This window comes from Microchirus variegatus (assembly GCF_963457635.1).
Source record: "Microchirus variegatus genome assembly, chromosome: 10".
Lineage (NCBI taxonomy): Eukaryota > Metazoa > Chordata > Actinopteri > Pleuronectiformes > Soleidae > Microchirus > Microchirus variegatus.
This window is the reverse complement of record NC_139811.1, coordinates 13,699,936-13,723,545: the sequence shown is the minus strand read 5'-3', so window position 1 is coordinate 13,723,545 and position 23,610 is coordinate 13,699,936. Positions and strand designations below refer to the sequence as shown.

The 23,610-nt window shown below is 41.9% G+C and overlaps 1 protein-coding gene across 1 annotated transcript; it reads left to right on the top strand.

The window, feature by feature from the left end:
- Positions 1-8,164: 8,164 nt before the first annotated feature.
- nptx2a (neuronal pentraxin 2a) lies at positions 8,165-16,878 on the top strand (the record flags this gene model as incomplete). Its single annotated transcript, XM_083896116.1, has 5 exons — positions 8,165-8,614; positions 10,766-11,012; positions 12,340-12,584; positions 15,815-15,994; positions 16,651-16,878. The coding sequence occupies 5 exons, from the start codon at positions 8,165-8,167 to the stop codon at positions 16,876-16,878; spliced, it is 1,350 nt and encodes a 449-aa protein (XP_083752242.1).
- Between the last annotated feature and the right edge of the window lie 6,732 nt (positions 16,879-23,610).

Genomic DNA, 23,610 nt, shown 5'->3' with positions numbered 1-23,610 from the left:
TAAAGTACATCTTTGGACAATACTGGGTATTCAGTAATTTCAATGTTTTTGCTTGAATATTTGACCACTTGTCTTATTATTATTATTGATTAAAATGATTGCTTCCTGGTATGACTCTAACTTTGCTGAATGTATGTTACGACCTTATTAGGCAGTTTGTACAGAACACACTAGAACAACACAAAGACTTCATCATCCTCGTATAGTGAGTCATCTTATAGTGAGTCATACTACACACAGCGTCTTGCTTAAACACACTGCTCCTATTTCGGAGGTTAATTGATTTTAACTTGTTTAATTTGAAGTGTGATTTTTTTTTTTTATTCTCTGACCACAAAGATGATAGACGAGGCCAAGAACCGTGGCTGTGCTGTACTTTTTTCTAATATAACCCTCCAAACACTGGCCACTGGTTATTAAAAAATAGAAAGAGATAAAACTCTCTGAGTTAATAACATCCATCATTGTTGTGCTAAGGGGTCTGTCTGTGAGCTGAGTGTATACTCAACACAACCGGGGTGTGGAGAGAAGGGTCACAGGTGAGGGTAACAGCATTCTGAGCATTTTCTCTCGCAATGAGTAAGAGATATTTTTCCTGGCAGATTTTTATTTCCAATGAACTGAAAGAACATTAACAATAAAGCATACGTGCACAAACACACATTAGAGAATATGTATAATTCCTGACATTGACTCACTGTTGGTCTAATGGCCAAGCGTTGATTGCATACCATGTTGTGTATGTGGGCTTATCATTCCCTATGGCAGCATGTGAATTACATAATGGTAACCAGTGAGCCATCTTGTTTATTTTCATTTATGGACGAGTCGTTAAGAGCCGTGTGTGAGGCCGCGGAGTGAATTGGAGCTTATTGGCCTTCCGCGCGTTGGCCTAGAGAGTGATGTAGCATATTTTTCCTGACAACATAACTCTTAAGTGTGGAAATAGTGAATCTGTTAGATAAAACTTTAAACCTTGAAGTGTGTGCTTAGTTCATATGCAACGCAAGTAAATACTGCAATTATGCCAGGAGGCTGGGAGAAGAAAAAAAAATACATCTGAGAGAAAAAGTAAATGTTCCACTGTAGTTTGCCACTTGAGACACAACATCTAAAAGATACTGTTGGGTGTACTATGGACCAATTTTAAATCGCATGTCATCACAAAGTTTGAGAGAAGCTAACATGGCTCCAATTACTCCTGTCCCGTGTTCCTTCTCACTTCTTCCAAGGTGAGCACTTCAAAAGCCTAATAACATTTACAAGACAGACAGAGATTAAGTTCTTTTGAATTTGAACCAGAGGATTCGCTTGACTGCCTCTGCTCCAACGCCACGCTCGAACATCAAAGGACTTGGCAAGATTTGGAACAAAGTCAATCAGTCCTTTTTATATATTTATTTCTTTGTTTTATAAGACAGCAGCTGTCCTACATCCAGCATGACATCAGCATACAAAAGCCAATAATGATGATGTGCATGTGGAGAATTGATTATCTCATTTCAAAACTGGGATGTGTCGACCAGCTTTGAAATTGAAAGAATAAAGAGGGCAAAGATTACTGTTTTTGAATACGGCATGTCCTCCTCTGTCAAATTTCAAACGGATTATCATGAGGTATGGGTGCAAGTCTCTGCTACGAAATCCCATAATAATGGTATTTAATACAACGCCTGCTGTCGTGCTGTTGTGTATCATCTATTGTACAACGTGTGGGCTGGAAGTACAAAACACCAAGTGGTTGTTCCCCTCCTAAGGAATTCAGGCAACAGGGTGAATATACTACTAAGTGCATCTTATGATGATGAAACATCAAAATAACTTAAATCCATCCATTTTCCACCGCTTTATCCTCACATACATTAGTTGCAGGTCTTACTGCATACAGAGTTATATTTTAAACATTTACTATGTGAGAAGCATGAATACGACAGTAAAGTACCTCAAAATATACTTATTACAGTATAATTTCCACCACTAAGTTCAACAAATATATTCTATTGTGAAGCTTAAAGAGTCTGCTGCTCCAGGTCCCCTGGTGGCAAAGTGCCAGTCATTTTTTTTGTAAGGCACTTCTGCAGAAATGGATGTATAAATAAATATATGTTTTAAAAAGATTCCTGAATATTATACTCATCTATTTTGATGTAATAATTTTACCTGCTACGCTACAGACTTTGTGGGCCAATTCCAATTCCTATCTTAATTCTCAATCTTAACCCTCAAGCTCAACCCTTAATCTTAACTGGCCCTCAAAACCAAGTGTTGAGGGTTATTTTGTCACTTATAAATGGGACACCCCTTAAATGCAGATACGTCTTCAGACTGTGGGGGGCAGAATAACGCGAAAGCTGCGTCAAGTCTGTCAACTCCAAAAAAGAAGAAGAAGATGAACACATTTACGTCACGATTATTTATAACGATCCGTTTGTCAGTCAAGTTATTAGGTTGTCAGTTAGTTATAAGATGATACTCATACAAATACCACAACCACGGACATATTCAGCTGACAGTTACCACACACCACAACTTATTGAAAAGTAAAAGATAGCAAACGATCGCTTGTCCGCACCGGCCGACTATTAACAAAAGATCGTAAAATAAAAATAAATGTTACGCAACAATGACGTCAGTAATCCATAATATGGACCTAAACTAAGATGATACAATGGTTTTCAGAATTTGTATATCTCTATTAACAAAGAAAATACTTAATTTGTATCGCACTCGTTTCGCTGCTTTCGACGCCATCTTTGTTCTGTCAAAACATGCATTGCCTTCTGGGTAGCCCTTGCTCCGAAGGGTGGTCTCGGAAAATCTCAATATTGAGGGCGATACAGCCCTTAAACTTGCCCCTCAACTTAATTTTTCTGAGAATCGGGACAGCACTTGCACTAGAGGGAGCGTGCATTTTTGAGATTGAGGGTTAAGCAAGGAATTGGAATTCACCCTGAGACTCTTTCATAACATTTGAATTGAATGGAATTGAAGTTACATGACGACTATAAACACTCACCCTGATATACAGCACGACTACAAAAAATCAGCGCATATCACTCAAAAATACATGTGCTACAATAAACAGTGCCAAAAAATATAGATAAAAATTAATCAACAAGCTTAGCTGCTGTTGGTAATGAATTCACAGTTTGTGCCAACACAAATGCACAAGTAGACAACAGTATAACAGCAGAGATTAGTAGCCAGCAGATGTCAACACATTGCCTACAAGCAGATCTGTAACCAAGAAAGCAACCAGCAGCATATTACCAAACAGTGACTAAACAAAGCTAAAAGCCAAGACATCAGCGTGTATATATATGAGGAGTTGAGAGTGCATCACAAACAGGATCATTAACCCTTTAATTCACCCTGACAGCGACATCACTGTTGTCAGATGAGCTTGCATTTTGAAATTCTTCTTAAGCAGCAGCACAGATAACTGCAAGTAAAGTTTAAACAGCATAGAACAAAGGATGAGTGGGATATATTCTATTTCTGTGAGTAGTGCAGCCCCATCAGCCAGTTGTCAACCATGTCAGTTTCATTTTGCCTCGTCAGTTAAGGTCATTTTTCTCAGCCTTTGTATATACCTTTATACAGTGTGTAAGAATGGCAGATTGCAACAAATGCAGGACCTCCATTTCCCATGCGTCAGGGAACTGGGTATCCTTCCCATTCCAGAAAGGATGTCATTCTTTTTTTGGTGCTCAATTTCCTGACAGACCAGATCACATGAGAGATGTCCCGTGGGCGATGTCGTTCGCGGACGACCTAGTTGTCTTGGACACAGCCCTCCCAAAAGTTCATAAATCCAAGTATTTAGTCTCTTAGATCCTGGCAGAAGGCGGATGCAGTGGAGATGTGCAGGCCAGGATTGGATCATCGAGGCGTGATCTGTGACCGAAGGAAATCCACAAAGGCAAAAGGTGCAGCATACCGTGGTCACAGTGAGGCCAGCCATGCTCTATGCTCACAAAAGCTGACGAGAGGAAGTTAGAAACTGCAGAGGTGAAAATGCTATATGACGTTACTGGATCTGAAGCCAGAGGACACCAATGACTGGAAGAAATTAGTAAGCTTTTGCTTCAAAATGCCTCTTGAGTTTCTGTAGAAACATGCTGGGCCCTTGCCTAAAGTACACAACAAAAGCTTTTTTCTAAGTCTGAACAATATTGTTCATGCATATTTATCTATGGGATGTGTTTTTTTTCTGCCAATAAAACCCTCATACATGTTGCACACTGGACCAGTAAACCCTGGCTGGATGTTTGGGAGACCCTGGGAAACGTGTGGGAGCCCAAGGTAATGAGACGGTGTTGGTATCCATGCAGAAAAAAAATGTCAGTGTATGATAGTGAAGCTTTGGCTGTGATAACACTGCATTAAAGTAGACCTATGTCAACAATGTTTAAAATGTATTTTACTCAGTCTGTGTCAGTGCATTTATCTAAGTGAAGCAAGTATGTCTCTTTTTTCCTACATTTTTGTGCGTGTGTAAGTGCACATGCCTGAATGCGATGACTAAAGTGTGTCTCATAGAGTTCACATCATGCGTCAGCGTCTTTTGTGTCGCCTCCTGTTGTCGCCATGTGTACAGTGCATGTGTCTGCTGCCTGTGTGGACGTCCCTCAGGACACGGACAGCATGCACGAACAGGTAGCCCAGCAGCAGGTGGTGTCCCTGATGGAGGAATAAGAGATGGAGTGATGGTGAGAACACCGGAAGAGAGAAACACAGTGTTTTGGATGCACTGACTATAGCTGAGTGATCGAGCAGTCATCAGACTGTGTCATGCAGAGTGAGTGTGGCTCTGGTCAGAGGCTCTAAGTGCTCGAGCATGATGGTATGTCCTCTGCCTTTAAATCGACAAATTTCACTGAAATACACAACAGCGAGCGAGACAGCAGGAACACGCTAGATGATTAAGAGCAGTTAATTATGCGTCCCACGGTTAGTCATAATTCATCCAATCACTTTATCTGTGATGTCTGATGAGTTATAAGCAATTAACACCATACAGGTCATATACAGTATTTAGGAGCCAATGGAAATTTGGCAGAACAATCCCATAATTAAATAAAATCTGGACATTTTCAGGCCATCATTTTTGCCATTGAACAACGGCCTTTTCTGCATGGAGTTTGCATGTTCACGTGCGTGTGTCTGGCTTTCTTCTCCAGTTTCCTCCCACAGGCAAAAAACCAGCAGAGTTGGGGATTAGAGACACTGGAAACTCTAAATTAACCATGAGTATGAGAGTGAATGGTTGTTTGTCTCTATGTGGCCCTGTGGTGTCCATGGTTTTTCCCCCTATTTTTCGCCAGCTGGGATTGGCACCAGCGTCCCCCACAACCCTCATGTGGAGGACAAAGCAGTATAGAAGATGAATTCATTAATTTTTGCACTTTATTGCATTATAGTAACTTAATTTTTATATTTTCTGCTCACATTGTAATACAATTCAATATGAAAGCACCACATTCTTTCAACTTAACCAGTGCACTCAATCTGCACATAACAAGTTCTAGACTCAGTGGAACCCAAACATTATAGGAAAAGTCTTTCATTGTTAAATTGCATTTCTATGTTTTCATGGAGAAAAATTCTGACTGCCTTCTGTAAGTAGCAGAGTGAGTTGACCTAGTTTTTTATTTATTTTTTTATTTTTTTATTGAGATGGGAAACTTAACTCAAGATAAGAGTTCAGTCCCTGATGACGTCTTAACCCTTGTTGAGGGTGTTTAAAAAAAAAAAAAAAAAAAGTTTCTTCACCCCCAGTGCTCACTAGTTACAACATGAAAGAGAAATAACTTTATCTCGTCAACTTTGAAGTGAATGTTGTCATCTCAGCTCTGGCTTTAGCACTCCTACTTCACCTCTGCCTGCTCACAGGGGTGTTTTTGCATGTGTGTGTGTGTGTGTGTGTGCGCTGTGGACGGTGGTCACAGAGATAAGGATAAGGTTGCCATAGCAATCGCCTGCCCCTCTCCCTCATATTAGAAACTTCCCTTCTTTGGCAGCGACTTCTTCAGCGGTCACTGTCGGTCCTGACACTACATGAACCAAATGTATACACTGACTGCGCGTTTAATGTCAGCTGACATTTAGCTCTCAGATGCTTCAGGCTGATGGACGAAGACAGCTGTGATGGGCAGCATATTAATATGGTGCATCGGCTCACATCTGCCATGCCTTTATCTCACAAATTTTATAGGAAATAGTTTGTGGGAATGCACATTGAAGAGGGGGGGGGGAAACATGTTAGTGTTTTATAATGGTGTTGTTGATTCATAATCTTAAGTGAGGTGGCATCTGGCTCTGACGTTTTTCACATTCTACAAGTCTTAGCAGGTATCTGACAGACGCCTGCTCCCTTAGTTTGAAAAAAACATGAAGGGAGTTGGAAAGAAAAAAAAAGAAAAAAATGGGGGAAAAGAAAGTAAAAAAAACCTGCTGCGATAATCTTGACTGTCTGTCAATTTGAAAGAGGCTCATGGCTCCCTCTGCTAGTGACAAGCCGTCGCAATCATCTTTCTAAATATGTAGGAACAACGGCAGCAAATTATGCAGCAAATGCAACAGCAAAGCAGCTGCTGTGTAGAATGAAACCTTTATATATGTATAAAGGTATGTGTATATATATATACGTACGTATATATACGTATATATGCACAGGATATATACATATCATTCATCATATCATTCTCTCGCTTTTGGTTATTCTAAGAACATCCCATCGTGAAAAGGCTTCTTTTTAAAGTTGTTTGCCGTGTTTCCATGAAAATATGAAGCAGGATATTGGGGTGAGAGTTATGTCGAGGGGGGATTGCATTTGAGTATAAGGTTTCCAACGCAGCCTGAGCCTGATGGTTTTTTCCATGTTATGTTTTTTTTTCTATTTGGATAGATGCAAGTGTCCCTCTTGAATGGGAACTGTATATTCTGTATTAAAGTTTTAAATAAAAAAAAAAAAGACACAACCAAAACCTGGAAATGGTGCAGACTCTCATTTCCTTTGCATTCATAGATAAAAGCCTTCTTCAGCACGACTCCCAGAGCTGGTTATATTTTCACAGCAAGACGTGGATTCAATGTCACCAATCTGTAATCCTTTCAATCATTTTAATTTTCACCGAATGTAACTCCACAGTGACATGCCTACAAGGCACAAACCTAAAGAGTGAAATTTCACAAAAACCACAGAAAATGCTGTGTATGGATGTGAACTATTTTCTATATTAACTAGTGAGAATAAAACAAACTTTATATATATATATATATATATTATGTGGATTAAAACTAGATTTTCCACTCAAAATATGACCATCAGAGTGTGTCCTCTTGGAATAATTTAGTTCAAACTAAAGACTCAGACACATTGTGGAATTTAACATTAACACCCAGGTGGATCATCAGTCATAACTCTCGGTGTTTGGTTAAATGGAGGATGAAGCGGTAGAAGATGGATAGATGGATAGTTGGTTTATCCTTGCACTTTTCAGAGTATTTAGAGGCTGCCGTAACACAGACAAATACGCAGCAACATCACCAGACAGAGCTTGTTTGGATCATTCACTCTTTTTTATGTGTTCTTGTTTATCATCTTTGAGCCTTTTGCGCGTATAAACAGGTAATAAAAAGTCAATGAGACGTTTCCGTAGCGTGAGACTGGAGTCCACTGGGACTTGATGACGCGGTTTGAGGCTGAATAAGCGCAGATGATGAGCGGAAGCGTCGGTGCGCACCTCCCCACTGTAATCTGGCTGAGCAGCAGCGTCGCTGTCTTTTCAGCACCGCTCACTGACTCTAACCAAGCGGAGAGGAGAGGAGAGGCAAGCCAAACTCAGTTCCCTGCGAACCAAAGTGGATTTTTAACAGATAAAACAGCATCATGCAACTTTTGTTGTTTTACCAGGGAAGGAAATAAGAAACCCTGACTTTAAATCACCTGCTGAATGTAAGAGTTTAGATTCATTTGTGTTGTTTCCCCCCCTCAGACTGGACTGTCTGTGTGTTTGGTAGAAGTGCGATATTTTTTTATAAACTTAGTTTGATCTTTTAATTGTACTTTGAATGTCGCTGAGAGAGGTTTATTCGTCAGTATTTTGGGGAGTCGTTTGTTTTTGATATATTACGCGGAGTTTGTGATCCTATAGTCGGGATGCTGACTTTAGTGGTTGGACTGCTGTACCTGGTCAGTGGACGCACAGCGCGGACCCAGGACGCCACAGGTAGCCGCTTCGTTTGTAACGCCATTCCTCCGGGTGCTGAGCCAGGCTGCGGCTATATTTCTGCGGGAAACCGCGTCCAGAGCAACAGCCCCGTGGAGGACGAGTTGCGGAACACGATCATTCAGCTGCGGGAGACCATCCTGCAGCAGAAGGAGACCATCGTGAGCCAACAGGGAACCATTAAGGAGCTCAACTCCAAGCTGACGCGCTGCGAGGTGACAGTTGAGGTGTCGCCTCAGGGAAAGTCCCGAGTGCAGGGCTCCAGACGGAAGGACTACGGTAAGAACACTATGGGCGACCTGCCCCGGGACCCCGGCGAGACCATAGACCAGCTCGGAAAGACCATGCAGAGTCTCAAGGGTCGCCTGGAGAACTTGGAGGTAAGATGGCACAAACACGCAGCTCGTGCGTAAACGTGCCAGAAAACCACTTTGCCTTTATTTCCCACCCAAAGCGAAAAATGTTAACATTGACCACCACAGCCTTTAAATTACTGCATAACATTGCCTATGCACTTCAGCATCAGCAATGTCTTTCAAGCCTTTGCCTAGTAACAGTTTTTTTTACCAGTATTATTATTATTAAAGTACGGCTCTTGTGCTGGATCACACAAAATAAGTCAAAACGAGCAACAAAGGAAATCTTGTAATCATGTATGTGGTGCAATGCATCTTTGCATTATTTATGAGTAGTGTGTGTGTGCGTGTGTTCCACATAATGTTTTACATTCGCTACCATGTGACTAATTAGTCAAAGCAGCTGACGAAAGTCTTTCTTGCAGATTCCAGAGCCCTTTCTTTAGATTCTGTTGCATGCATTATTTCTATTACAGACTCAGATCACATTCAACTAATATTGAGGTCACCTATAGTGAAGTCCTCTCAGAGGTTGATCAGCCTTGGCTTTATCTCTTATGTCACACCAACAATATAAGACATTTTTCACCATATGACAGCCCTGAAACCATAATCAGTTACAATACTTGTCATCTAAATTCAAGGTTATTTTATATACAATATGTTGCACTGAAGAACCTCAATCTTTCTCTCGTGAGTTGCAAGCTTTAATACCGTCATCATAAGAAAGCACGTATCCTGCAGCAGGGAAAGACACATAATATGTTGCATTTTAAAGACATATGTATATTGATCTTCATCTGCTCAACATAATGATTATTGAGAGCCCGGTGCTGCTGTAACTCCCTGGAGCAGGACCTCTCTCACGAATCAAAGACATCTGCATATGTCAACAGTTGCACACAGGACATTGCTTTTGTATATATTTGCCTTCTGTGGCAGATCACCAGGGACACCTGGTAACCTGGTAACACTGAGTCCGAGAAAACGAATTAAACATTAGAGTGTGGAGCAGATATTATGCAGGGAAACGTCATCAGATTTAAAAATGAACATATGATAGAATGTATTTTTTTTCCCCTTTCTGTGCCACCAATGGGCACGTGCAGTTGTTGTCCCCCTTTCCCAAAAAACATCTCTGATCATGCCTGGTGTGAACTCTGTGTGATGTCACATGTGGTGTCTACCTTTTAATACCCAACTCAGCCATTGGTGTTTGGCAGGTCACCAATGAACGTCTGCTACAGGGACACATTAACTTCATATGATTATGTCTGTACAAAAAAAAAAATCAATGATGTGAAAAAGGGGGAGGGAAATGAGAAAGGTCAGTGAAGTGATGTACTACAAATTGAGGTCCTTATGAAGATTGAATGGTAATCTATCTATATATAGATATATATAGTATCCATCTACGTGCCGACTAACTTACCTATCTACGTACAAACCTACCTGACTACCTACCTACCTGCATACCATTACATATACTTACATTCCTGACATACCTGACTGCTAACTTACCTACCTACCTACCTGCATACATAGAAATACATATACTTACATTCCTACCACCTACATACCCATCTACATGCCTACTAACTTAACTATCTACCTACTTACCTACCTGACTACTAACTTACCTATCTATCTGCATACATACAAATACATATACTTACATTCCTAGCATCTACCTACATACATACATACATACCCACCCACGTTCCTACTAGCTTACCTATCTGCCTACCTACGTACCTGCCTGCCTACCTGCATACATACAAATACATAATTACAAACCTACCACCTACCTACCTACCTACACACCCACCTACATTCCTACTAACTTACCTATCAACTAACTTACCTACCTACCCGTATACATACAAATATCTTACATTCCTTCAACCTACCTACATACATACCCACCCATTTGCCTAATAAGTTACCCATCTACCTACAGACCTACTTATCATCTAACTACCTACCTACCTAGCTACCTGCATACACACAAATACATATACTTACATTCCTACCACCGACCTACATACATACATACATACCCACCTACATGCCTACTAACTTACCTATCTACCTACCTAATTACCCATACACACACACACACACTTCATTATCAGTTGTGCTCACTTGCATTCTCTTCTTTCTCTGCTTTCCCAGCAGCAAAGTGTTCGTCTGCCCAGCACCAACGTGTCAGCTGCAGGTGTCTCTGCTCTGACTCCTCTGCCACCAGAGCTGCGGGAGCTGCTGCGGCAGCGTCTGGAGGCACTGGAGACCCAGCTCCTCCGCAAGGTGGCTGAGCTGGAGGAGGAGAAGAGCCATCTCTACAATGAAACAGCCGCCCACCGCCAACGCACCGAGAGTACTCTCAATTCCCTCCTGGAGAGGATCACCGAGCTTGAGAAAAGTAAGCGATATAATGGGCGCTGTGTATTGTTGGTTGGATTTAATGCCAGACTTTTTTTTGTTGTTGTCTTCCAGATTTAGCACTAATTAGTCAAACCCTGTGCGAGGTTCTGATGATGCAAGTAAAAACCTAACAGCATAGTTTTTTTCTTAGAACCATTCTTAATCCATCTCCTGGTCTTAAAATAGGACTTGGAAAGCAACACTGACTGCTTAATTAGTTTAAGGAATATTAGAGCGATGTCCACACTCTAGGCTATCACTTTGAAGCTACGTCAAAATAACAGAATATATCTCCGCCCAAAGGAAATGGATTCGAGCAGATCATCTCACTACTCATCACAGCCGAATTTAACATGTCCGCCGAGGCGCAGGTGAATCAGTCACTGGCTGTTTTTAGGATACAGAGCCTCCGTTATGAGACAGTACACTTAATATGTGTACAAGCGTCGTTAAATAAATATTGCCTTTGTGTGATTTATCATGTTCATGTCAATAGCAACACATTTTTTGTTGACTTTTTTCTTTTCCTCTACGTTTGTATAGACCAATGGGGAAAAGTGGTTTGATTGTTTCTTCACAGATAAACCCTGGAGCCAACGCGAGCCTGCGTTATAAACCTCACTGTGTTACAGCTGCACCATATCCTGAGAGAAATGGTGGAATACAGATGAAATGTGCTTCTACTACTATTCAAATATGCAGCACGTTTCCTGGGTGGAACCCACTTTGTCTTGTTTACTGTCTTCTCCTTTTTAAGATTTCAGCAAGATTTTCTCTCGTGTCTATATCGCGCACAATCCATGTCTCATTTCATGTCTATTAAAAATGAAATATCTTGTTATCTTTGATCAGAAGCCACATCGTTTATATACTGTGATCCACTTAAACTGACCCAGTATAAACAGGGTCAACTAAATTGCTCCAGTAGAAAATCCCATAGTGAAGTAAACAACAGTGACTTATATACAGTGTGTTATTGTTGTGATGTATATTGTTTTTGTTCTCTGGCAGTTGACAGACTGCTTGATAGAATGCAAACTAGTCAATCTTTCTCTTGAACTATTTTCCCAATTATGTTGCTGTTGGCAACTTAATCACTGGCTGTATTATGTGCATAGAGAACTTTTTTGTTTCCCGGACTCCTCGTTTATTAAAAGCAGCAGAGCTTACAGAAGGCAGTTGGGGTAAACTTCCCAACTAAGGCTCTTACAATTCTCACCTTCATCTGTCTCCCTTTCCTCCTCATCTTTCCTACAACCATCCTCTGACAATTCTTCTTCATCCTTTTTATTGACCGAGTCACATGTGTGCTCTCAATTTCACAGCTAATAACGCTTTCAAATCACCTGAGGATTTCAAGGTGGCCCTCCCTCTTCGTACCAACTACCTGTACGGCCGCATCAAGAAAAGCCTTCCAGAAATGTACGCCTTCACCGTCTGCATGTGGCTCAAGTCCAGCGCTAGCCCTGGCATTGGAACCCCTTTCTCGTACGGCGTACCAGGTCAGGCCAACGAGATAGTCCTCATTGAGTGGGGAAACAACCCCATTGAGCTGCTGGTTAATGATAAGGTAGGTCAGTCCATAATGAAAACGTGGCGCCTTGCATGGCGATTTCTGATTTTATGTGTTTGAGGCCCCGGTCACACGAGGACGCTTGCGGGTCCGAACGACAAAATATTTTATCGGAAGTGGTGAGGGCATTTTTGGGGCTTAAAAACGCAAAAATCTGAAACCATCCACCAGAGTGTAAAACTTGAATACGCTCCACCGTAGCGTTTTTTCCGTATACACTGGCAAGACGCAAAACTCTGCTCAGATCTGCTCACGTCGCGTACGCGTTTATGTCACCTACATGCACCAGTACAGGGAAATAAACTAACATGTCAGATTATTTCCATGCACCGGACCTTCAAGCTGCTCTGGCAGCTCTAATAAACTTCTTCTTATTACCAACGGTAGCCATGTTTTGGTTTTCGCGGCGCAGATAAGAGTAGAAGGAAGATTCTACGCGTGCGCTCAGACATGGCGGTGTTGTGTGATAGTGTATCACAGCACCACCTAGCCGCCTGGCATGCATACCCATTCAAATTCCACACACTTTAGCGTCACCGTATGCACGCAGGTTTCCTGCCAAAAACGCTCGTCTAAACACGGAATAAAAAGTGAAGACGCGACGCCACTTTTGCGTCTTCTGTTCAGACCGTCATCATGTAAACGTATAGCCTGAGTCTCGTTTGCGTGGCACCAATGCAAGGACATGCAAATCTGCTCTCATGCTAATTAAATTCAAAGAATGCATGAACACATGTGGCACGGAGCATGTGGAGCAGTGGAGATTCACTGACCATCAGCTCTGAATATTTAATTTTGCCCCCTTATAAACATTTAATATCATTGACCCACATTCTGCACACGCCCAAGAAAAAGAGAAATTCATCAGAGAACGTGTGCTGCCTTGTGTGCTCATTTCGAAGCTCTCATCTACGCTTTCTGCCATACGCAGTTGCATACAGTGCATTTTCACTCAGCTATGTGAATTTCAATTAACAAAAACAGACAAGAAACAAAGTGGTGGAAGCACCCATGAATATTTCACGGCATTTAGCCTTAATAGGAGGGGAAATTGTAATTACGTCAATGTAAGCTGGAAGACACAACAACAGATTTTCCTGATGGCACAGCTGCTTCTGCAGCAGCGCAATGCTGGATTAGGGCAGATTTGGGGGGGGGGGGGGACAAACCAGTGCATTGGAGACTTTCTTCTTTTCTTCTTTTTTAACCCCAATGTTTTGTTTACGTTGGGCGTTATTGGTACAGGCAGGTTCTCCTCACAGCTTTTTCCGTCACCATGCATTATACATGTGCTCGAGACAGACAGATGAGAGAAAGATGGCAGGAAGAGATTGTATGAGCGAGAGAAAAAAGAGGAAAAGGAGGTCTACGCAGTGGAAAAGCCGCAGAGCTTTGGAGGTGATAGGGGGCTGAGGAGAGAGAGCGAAGGGGAAAGAGTGAAAGATCAGACTTTGGCAGAAAAAGGAATAAAACTGTGAAAGAATGCAGCGAAATCAAGCAAAGCAGCGAGTGAGTGCTGGTGAATATGAGCAGCATCACATCCATGTGTTGAACTTGTTCACAGCAATAACAGGGTCTGCCGGGGCACATTGTTTATTCGGTTCACTTTGCTGCATGCTAAGAGGGAAGCTGCCTCAACAATATTAAAAAAGTGCAGCGTCGTCTGTATTTTGTATTTGTGGGTGGTTATGCAGCGAGAGGTTATTTGTTGCTATAAAACAACATCTTAACCAGGATCCTGTGTCTCTTTCCTCAGGGAACATTTTTAGCGTCATAACATGCTTATGGTATGTCCATTTTTTGTTCAAATGTGGCCGTTGTAAAACATTGGCACTAAAAAGCTGACACGATTAATCGATTAATCGATTATTAATCGATTACTAAAGTAATCGCCAACTATTTTGATAATCAATAATCGGGTTGAAGCTTTTTTCATTATTAAAACAAGATTTCTGATAGTTTTAGCTTCTTAAATGTGAATGTTTTCTTGGTTTCTTTGCTCCGTATAACAAAGAAATCATTAAAACGGAATCATTTTGGTTTGTGGACAAAACAAGACTTTTCGCGAACATCATAATTTCTAGCTTTGACAAACACTGATCAATGTATTTTTAACATGTTCTTCTGACATTCTATGGACCAAACAATTCATCGATTAATTGGGAAAATAATTGACAGCTCGACTACAAAAATAATCGTTAGTTGCAGGTCTAATTGGCACTGAGTTCTTCTGGCAAGGGTGCACATTATAATCTGATGCTTCAAGCTGCTGTTATCAGTTTTATCACCATTAATCTCTTCGTTTAAAAAAATAAACTTATGGTTTGAAACGTAAATTAGTGGCTATTTACACCTGTAAAACCTGTATTCCTTATACAGGTACCAGATGTTGCAAATGTTGGCACATATTTAATGATGACTTGTGCTTTTCCTTCAGCATTGTCAAAATGTCTTGACCACAAAATTGTACTTCTGTGTTGTGAATGAAACCATTTGTCGTGATTTAAAGGAATACGTATTCTGATTCTGAAGTCACATTTTGCCCCGTGGATAATGTTTTAATAAAAAGCTCAGTAACGTGGCTGTCATATATTAAGTGCTGCAGAATATTTTGGCAAAGTTTCATTTTCATTTCAAGTTTGTAAATCTTTAAACAGTCAGTGAGGCCGACACTCCTCCAACCCAGACAGACTTTGTAATAATCCTGCCAGCGTTCCCACATGTCTAGTCCCAACTGTTGTAGCGATGCCACCTGGCAGCGATCACCAGGTGAACTGCTTTTATGAGCGCAAACACCTTGAACTTCATATACTTACTGTAAATCTGCAACAGAATCTGAGTGTGAAGTAGGATTTGAAGGCTCATTATGAAAAAGACTAATGAGTTGTACACTCATAATTGGTGCTGTATCCTCAGAGGACAATGATCTCACTGTTTTGTAGAAAGAAAAAATTTGTTCCGCTTTGATCTATGAACAAAGCGCTAAAGCTGAGGACACAATTTTGCTATTAGCAACCCAACAGCTTTGAAGGATGTTTAACCCCTTGATGTCACCTGGGTAATCTAAATTGTATGTGTCACACCGGTTCCTCTGGAGAATTGCAGAGGGCCGACTATTTGAAGCCACTAACCTTTCTAATTGCCGTTCTCCATATTCCTTGAACTTTGGCCCCTCCCTTCTCTGCCCCTATGTCACTCACCCTTTTTGCCCTTTACCGTCTAAACAGGTGGCGCAGCTCCCGCTGGCTGTGAGTGATGGCCGCTGGCACCACATCTGCATCACCTGGACAACCAGAGATGGCTTCTGGGAGGCGTACCAGGATGGCGAGCGTCTGGGCACCGGCGACAACCTGGCCCCCTGGCACCCAATTAAACCTGGAGGGGTAATCATCCTTGGCCAGGAGCAGGTGGGAACAGTAAAGAAGCTTAGGTGTTAGAGAACAGGTTTTGGTGTGTGTGTGTGTGTGTGTGTGTGTGTGTGTGTGTGTGTGTGTGTGTGTGTGTGTGTGTGTGTGTGTGTGTGTGTGTGTGTGTGTGTCAGTACGACCTGTGTATTCTCCCCTGAGCCCGGAGCCAGAGGCACAGAGCAGAAAACACAAGAGAGCCGGCAGAGAGACTCTTCTCACGCTAGTGAGGCCTTTTTCGGTCTTACCTCATTCAAACTACTGCGGAACTGTGGCTTTATTCCATTGGGAATGGCAGAAGCAGGTTATTCTGAGGGTTAGTTTCATGGCGGTTCCACGTGTGCTTAAGAAATGTGCAGTGACGTCAGAATAATCCCCGTGGAGAGCAAGTTTCTCACACTGAACTCGTTCGGAAGCCTAAGGTGCTCTGCGCTGCTTTGAGTTTCAGTCGCACACAAGGTGAGATTTCTCCAAATTGCACAATAGTGGGCCGATTGCACAACACTTTGATGTCTTAAAGTCACTGCAGTACACTGACACATATCCAGCGTCGTTGGGCAGACTGATGAAACTCAAACAGAATTGATTCATTTGAATTCACTTGTGTTTACAGTTCTCCCTTCAGAAGTAAACTTTCATCTTGTGCTCTCTTTATGAAGGACATAGTCGGTGGCCGTTTTGACGCCACGCAGGCCTTCGTGGGTGAGCTGAGCCAGTTCAACATGTGGGACCGAGTTCTGCGGCCTGTGGACATCGTGGGTCTAGCCAACTGCTCGGCTTACATGCCAGGCAATGTGGTCCCTTGGATTGACGCTAACGTGGAAGTGTTTGGCGGCGCAAGTAAAGCAGCCCTGGAGATTTGTGAAGACCGTGCTTTTGATTCCTAAAGGATCTTACATAAGGAATCCAGTATGGTCACTGGGATTCAGAGGCAGAGTATTCTGACTGTTAGTTGCTTCTGTCAAATCCCAAAGGAAGGGGTATCTGCAACATCTTTACATATTTATGTTTGCCTGTGTAGTTTATTGGGCTCACATCTTGATGTGTCTATCCAAATTAAATCCTAAAGACATTACATGAATGGTAACGACGTGACATGCTGTCATTCTGTGTTCCCACTTCAGTAGATCTGCTTTCTTTCAACTCTTTTCTGGAAAAAAAACAAAAAAACCAGCTCTTTTTAGTTGCAAATCCACACACACATTGACAATGCTGCACTGCATCCGCGGTGCATGTGCGCTCAAACAGACTTTGATGCACTATGGAACAGTACTCCTGGCGTACAGTGCACACTACATGCTGTGAGCTTCCTCGCTGTGTGAAGAGCAGCGAGACATCAAACCACGCGTGGAGTGAAATGAGATGGATGCTCACGAGTTCAAACAGACCCGGGCACATCCCCTGCACTGCTGGTTGTTTTGAGGCATCCCAACATGGCAGATTGTCTAACAGGAGTTTGTGCATGGGGCTAACTGGTGAATGGATGTCCAGTTCAGGAATGACAGCACATGCTTTCTCTTCATACATCAAAACAAATCAATGCAGCGTAATGGTAACATTACGCAAGAGTGAAGAGTGTGTGTATGTCCGTGTGCATATGGCCCGTCGTGCGTGTGAAAGGACCAGAGATTATGAAGGAGGGAGGACATTTTCAATCTTGTAAATCTATGCCTAATACCCCCCAGAGCAGCTGCCATATCCCAGCTTTATGGATGGGGTGGCTCTGTTCAGGTTAATAGCAGTATCGGACAGCTGCCCAGCACTGGCATATCAACAGAGCTGTGGACGCCAGCCGAGTGCCCAGCGACAGCAGGGTTCTGCGCTTGACCTTCAAGGACATTCCTTAATTCCGTATCTGGGTTGTAATTATCTGTGTTAATGAATGATCTTAGCAGTGAGCAGCCCCCAGTGATCCACCGCTGCTTCAATTGATAGCGTTTGTCATAATCAGTGAAATATTGAATTTTAGAGGAGAGTCAAAATGAGAGCTGCACTCTGTAGACATTATGAATGTCACCGTGAAATGCACTTTGATGCCAGTTGCCTCTCACAAAAAAAAAAAAAAAAAAAAAGTAAATCTTGATTCATGGATATGATATATTTTTTTGAAAGAAATAGGAAATCAAGTAATTGAGGCACCACTTAGAAAATAAAAATGACGGCTTTGCGGCTTGTGTTTCTGTCCGTCCTTGATGTAATGGTAGATATTTTTGATATACTGTGAAAAACACTGAAAACAAAGCTTTTTGATGAAGCCCCCTAACATGAAAGTAGGGGGGGAAAAAAAGACAAAAGAGCTTCTTCTCTGTCCTGCTTGTGAACTCCTTACTCCTTAATGGTATAAGAGCCATTTTAAAATGCCGCTATCAATATTTGAATTTGGAATGATGGGTACTGGACAGCGTAGAATGTTTTACTCAAAGGACTTGAATATGTCAACATGTTGTAATTGTTGTTCTTTTGAGAGTCTGTTTAAAAAATGTTTTCATGTAAAATCCAAAAGGTTTCGTACCTGTAGCAAGTGTATTTTCCCTCATTTTATCCTCATGATGTTTTCCCATTAGCGGCACATTATGTAAAAATGCAGAAGTACTTAAAAAAAAAAAAAAAATGCTTTGTTTAAATGATGAATGGCCTTTTGTGAGAACCATATGTGCTTTTGCTTGTGCACAGTTTGTATCTTTTGAGAGGCAAAAGATAAAAGAAAAATGTGTTTTGAAGTCCTCTTCATAATATGGAGCGCTCATTTATATTTTGCACCTTTCTGCCATGATGTGAAAGTCCTTTTCTCACCCAGATACAGAGTCAAAGGTGTGGCAATTAAAGCGGCAACTCAGTAAATGCACTGCTTTGGTGATGAGCTCAGAGTGTAACCCTTGCCAAGGTCATGCATTCATCACTTAAAACTTAAAACTGTGATAGAGATTAAAGCTTGCTATTTTTAATGCAACACTTTTTTTTGTGTGTGTGATTGTCCAGGTGGTATAGTCAAATCATTTGTATGAGCAGCCACAATACACACCGAGAGGATGTGTCCTCTCACCGGGCGCTGTAATGCTGTCGACAGTGGAGAAATCCTCTGGACTGGCAGACGTCCAGGTGGAAATGAAAGAGAAAAAAAAAAAAATCAGCCCATGTGGATTATGGGAGCTGCTACAATGTAGGACACTGTGAGCTTTTTCCATTCTCTGTGTGATGTGGGTGGAGGGGGGGGGGGCATCCAACAGACTACTAACAATGTCACAAGTAACAATGTGCAAAGTCTGATATTGTTAATTTTTTTTTTTTTGCTCCATTTCTCAATTTTACATTCTGTAAAATCCATCCATCCATCCATTATCTACCGCTTTTTCCTCCACCAGAGGGTCACGGGGGGTGCTGTGCCTATCTCAGCAGACATTGGGCGATAGGCGGGGTACGCCCTGGACAGTTCGCCAGTCCATCGCAGGGCCACATCTGTAAAATCTGTTTCTCAAATCAAAACAAACAAGCTATTAAAGGAAATATTTAATAGTTTAAACAAAGAGAAAAAAACACATTGAAGAATCTTCTCAGAAGTTTCATGACTGCAGATTTGTTCGTTTCCTTGTGGAAAGAACGACTCGTCCAACAACGCAGTTATTTCTCTTCATCAGTTTTTCAACCTCCACGAGGAAAAAAGGGAGGAGAAATGACAGACAGGGCAGTGACAGATGTTTGTGCTGGAGCTTATGATAAATTGATTACTGCTATTACATCATCCCTTCTGCTTTAATTGTGACCATTCTCCCTCAGGTTGGTGTAAGACAAATCACCTTTCAGAGGGTGTCACATGGCACTAATGAAATCTAACCGAGGCGGGAATTGAAGTGAAAACATGTTGCAATATTACCGTTATCATCTGTCTCTTTGACAGTGGTATGATTCAACAGGATGAACAGTGTTTTGTCAGTGCATCACTGTGTGTGTGTGTGTGTGTGTGTGTGGTACTGCCTATGAAGACATAAGTTATTGTTTTTCTCCCACCGTGGCAAAGTTTGAGAGGGAGATTTCCCGTGAGCAAGCGCCACAGCTACCAATGCAATGATAGCATCACAAAAACAGAATTACCTATTCAGTGGTCGTTGCTAGCTTTCCCTTATGATATATCTTTCCTCATGATTGGATCCAGTGACATTGAAGAATTATTTTTTATAAAGCTTTGCTTCATATCCACACACTGTTCTCTGCGCTCTGGATCATCCGGCTCTCTCTCTCTCTCTCTCTCTCTCTCTGCATCACACAATATTAAAAGTGTGTGAAAATCACATAATTAAAATCTAATTACACTGACTCTATTGGATTGTCTCTGGATACACGTACAGATCTGCAACGGGAAGACAGAAGAGGGGGAGGCAGAGCATGAATGTACCATTCTGCTCCTAGCACCCTCTCTTTTGCACACCGAGTCCCTGCGGAGCCCTCAAGAACGAGCGCTGTATAAAGATTGTGAGGAAAACAAGTTTCAGTATTGAGTCTGGAGAAGTCCTTTGGCGTAGTGATTAAAGCTTGATGGAGCAGAAGCCTGTGCAGAAGACAGTGCTCTCTGAGGCAATCCGAAATCTGCTGTTTTTTTGGATGTCACAGACTATAAGTGAGACCCACAAACCCCCTTCAGCTTGTATCACTGCCTTTATAAAATTATGCATCAAAAAAAACGTTATACTCTGTTCCCGTCGTTGGTTCTGTCTGGCAGCCATTTTCAAATTAGCCACAGAAGTGTGCTCGCTTTTCAGCTTCGTTTTTTGTGCAAGGCGATATGTTGCCTCCTCTGGATCAAATATAATCAGGTTACTATTATTCACTTATTGTGGGAGGGGGGAAATGACCACTGTGACTCAGACGATATCGGCTTCACTTTCTCTTGAAATGAAAGGTGTGTGGGAACGGAAAAATAAGAACAGTAAAGGCTGAGATGAAGAAATACATAAAGCAGCGGAGGAAACCGCTTCTTTATGACAGCTTGTAATTCCATCCGTCTGAAGATCAAGGAGCCAGGGAATTCTAAATGAATATGTTCAATCAAACCCCATTCTGTTCAGCATCGCACAGTGTTTTTCAAGACGAGCAGAAAATGTTTAAATCTGTCACTCCTTAATGCTTCATGTCAGAATATAAAGTGTTGAACCTGAGCAGAGTATGTTCCAAATGGCTTTGTCTGATCCCACATTTTGTTGTCTATTTCCACAGAGGATGTGATGTATTCCTGCAGGGACCATTTACATTCATTCAGGATTTCTGCAAAAGAAACTTTAATCATAAATCCGAAAAGACAGGCAGCGATTTATAATTTTCCGCCTGCAAAGATGAGAGCTTAAATCTCTCTCGCCTCCTTAAATCACGGACCTGTGTGGACTGCAAATTTAAGCCATCAACCGTGTGCTCTTCTCTGGCTACAAATCTCTCACTGTGCTTCACTCAAGGTGCTCCCAAAAATATGTGTTCCCACATTTGACAAATAAACAGCACGACCATAAAACGATAACGTCTGCGGATGATACCTCACCATACTGGTGTTACTGGGGGATTATTTGGCATATGTCATAATACATACAATGCAATAATCTCCGCTACCACGGTGACAAAGAGTGAGTGGAAATATTCATCAGTATCAAGCAGTGGTGTGTTGGAATAAAACTGCCTCACAGCAACAAGATCCAAGGTTCAAAACTCAGCCAGACCAGGGCATGACTACTGTTTTCTCCTTTAAATAGAATGTAGGTGTGAATGTGAGCATTTCTCTGTGATGAACTGATGACATGTCCAGTGTGCGACTTTCCTCTCACACCCACTGCCAGCTGTTGGTTTCAGCACCTCTGTTGATCCTGGATGGAAAGTCATGAGATATTTTTGGTAATAGGCTGGTTTTGTTACCTTGGCAGAGAATCAGGGGTGTTTTTCCGCCTTCCATTGCCTTTGTTTTTGTACTGAGCCAAGATAAGTGGCTGCTGGCTGTCACCTTTTATTAACAGCGTATGCACGAGCATGTTATTCTTTAAATCTCTGAAAGAATGCAACAAAAAAAAGAAAGAAAGAAAAGGGAAGCCTGTTTCTGAAATGATGCACAAGAACACAGTTAAGGTATAAGAGATGACATTAAAGTCAAAACATTTCACATGGTTTTAAGGTCCATAAAAACGAATAGTTATCCTTTTATGTCTCTGTTTTTGCATTAGTAATAAAGAGCAAGATGCTATCCGAGTTAAGCAGGTTTAAACATTACATTCACCTTGTTCCCAGCAGCTCATCAGTAGGAATAAAAACACAAACATGCAAAAAATAAAATCAGTTTCTTGGCTGGATATTAGACACAGTAAGTCGTCACTTTATTATCTGATGTTGACTTGTGGGATAGACTTCCATAGTCGACCCTGTGATATGTGACTCTTTGAGATCCTGTTATCTGCGTGGAATACAATCGGATGTCGGTGGCTTGCCTTGCCTTCGCCCCAGAGGGGCCGTGGATAAGTGTATTATCTCGATCATTCCACTACACTGCTAACAAAATCACCAGCAGCTAACGTTTCCTACCTAGAAGATGAAACCGCCCTCCCTTCTACCCACCCGCCGAGCGTACACACTCTTTCCCAGTGTGATTAAGCCGCGCTCTCTACTGACATTAGCAGATCATGTGGTTTTCATCAGGAAAGGGATCTTGGGGACATAAATCCATTTTTGTACGTGTGCGTGAGAGGATATAAATCCACAGAGTCCCTATTTATAGATCCCATGTGCCTGCTTACTATGAATATGAATTTCCTGTTCCCACTGTCTGGAAATAAGCCCATCCTGCGTTGGATTGAACTACAGAGTCTGGTTTATTTATTTATTTTAAGAGGCTACAGGTTGATGATGGCAGATGGCCGAACACGGCTGAGCTCCCGTTCAGAGAGTGGGTTAAAAAAACCACAATACTTTGACCCTTTGACACCGAGGGAGAGGATCCGTGTGCCTGAGAGCCAGTCCAGATTGACTTTGCTGCCAAGATCAGGATCGTCGTGTTATGCATATCTTCCTCCTCTGGCTGCTACAATGCTGAGAGAGTGCTGGGTAAAACTGTGGATGAATAGAGTCTTCCAGTATGTGCATGTACCGGCATTTACATCTTTGTGAGGTCCATAAAACGCACAAACCTTATCTTTGGGAGGACATTTTGACCTTGTGGGGACATTTTGTCTGGGTACCACAACTTTAAAGGGCTTTTTCGGGGGTTAAGACTTTGTTTTAGGGTTAGGTTTAGGTTAAGAGGGTAATAGTTGTGAGGGTTAAGGTTAGGGTAAGGAGCTGAGCTGCTATGATGTGTCCCCACTAAGATATATATTATGTATATAACACGTTTGTGTGTGTGTGTGTGTGCCTGCTCTCTAAGACATTTGTCCATGAGCCTCTGAATGAAGGAAGAGTTACATAATTTAATGTGTTGGCCTTGTATGAATGGCACATGAGACTGTTAAATAATCAAGCTCGTATTATGTAAGGCAACAAGAGGATGTGAAGTTACGGACAGACTTTTAGGTCGTTCACAGCAGCAGCAGTAAATGTTGCACGTAGTACAAGCAGCAAGACGCGTAAGACACGTCGAACCAACATGTTCAGCTCTG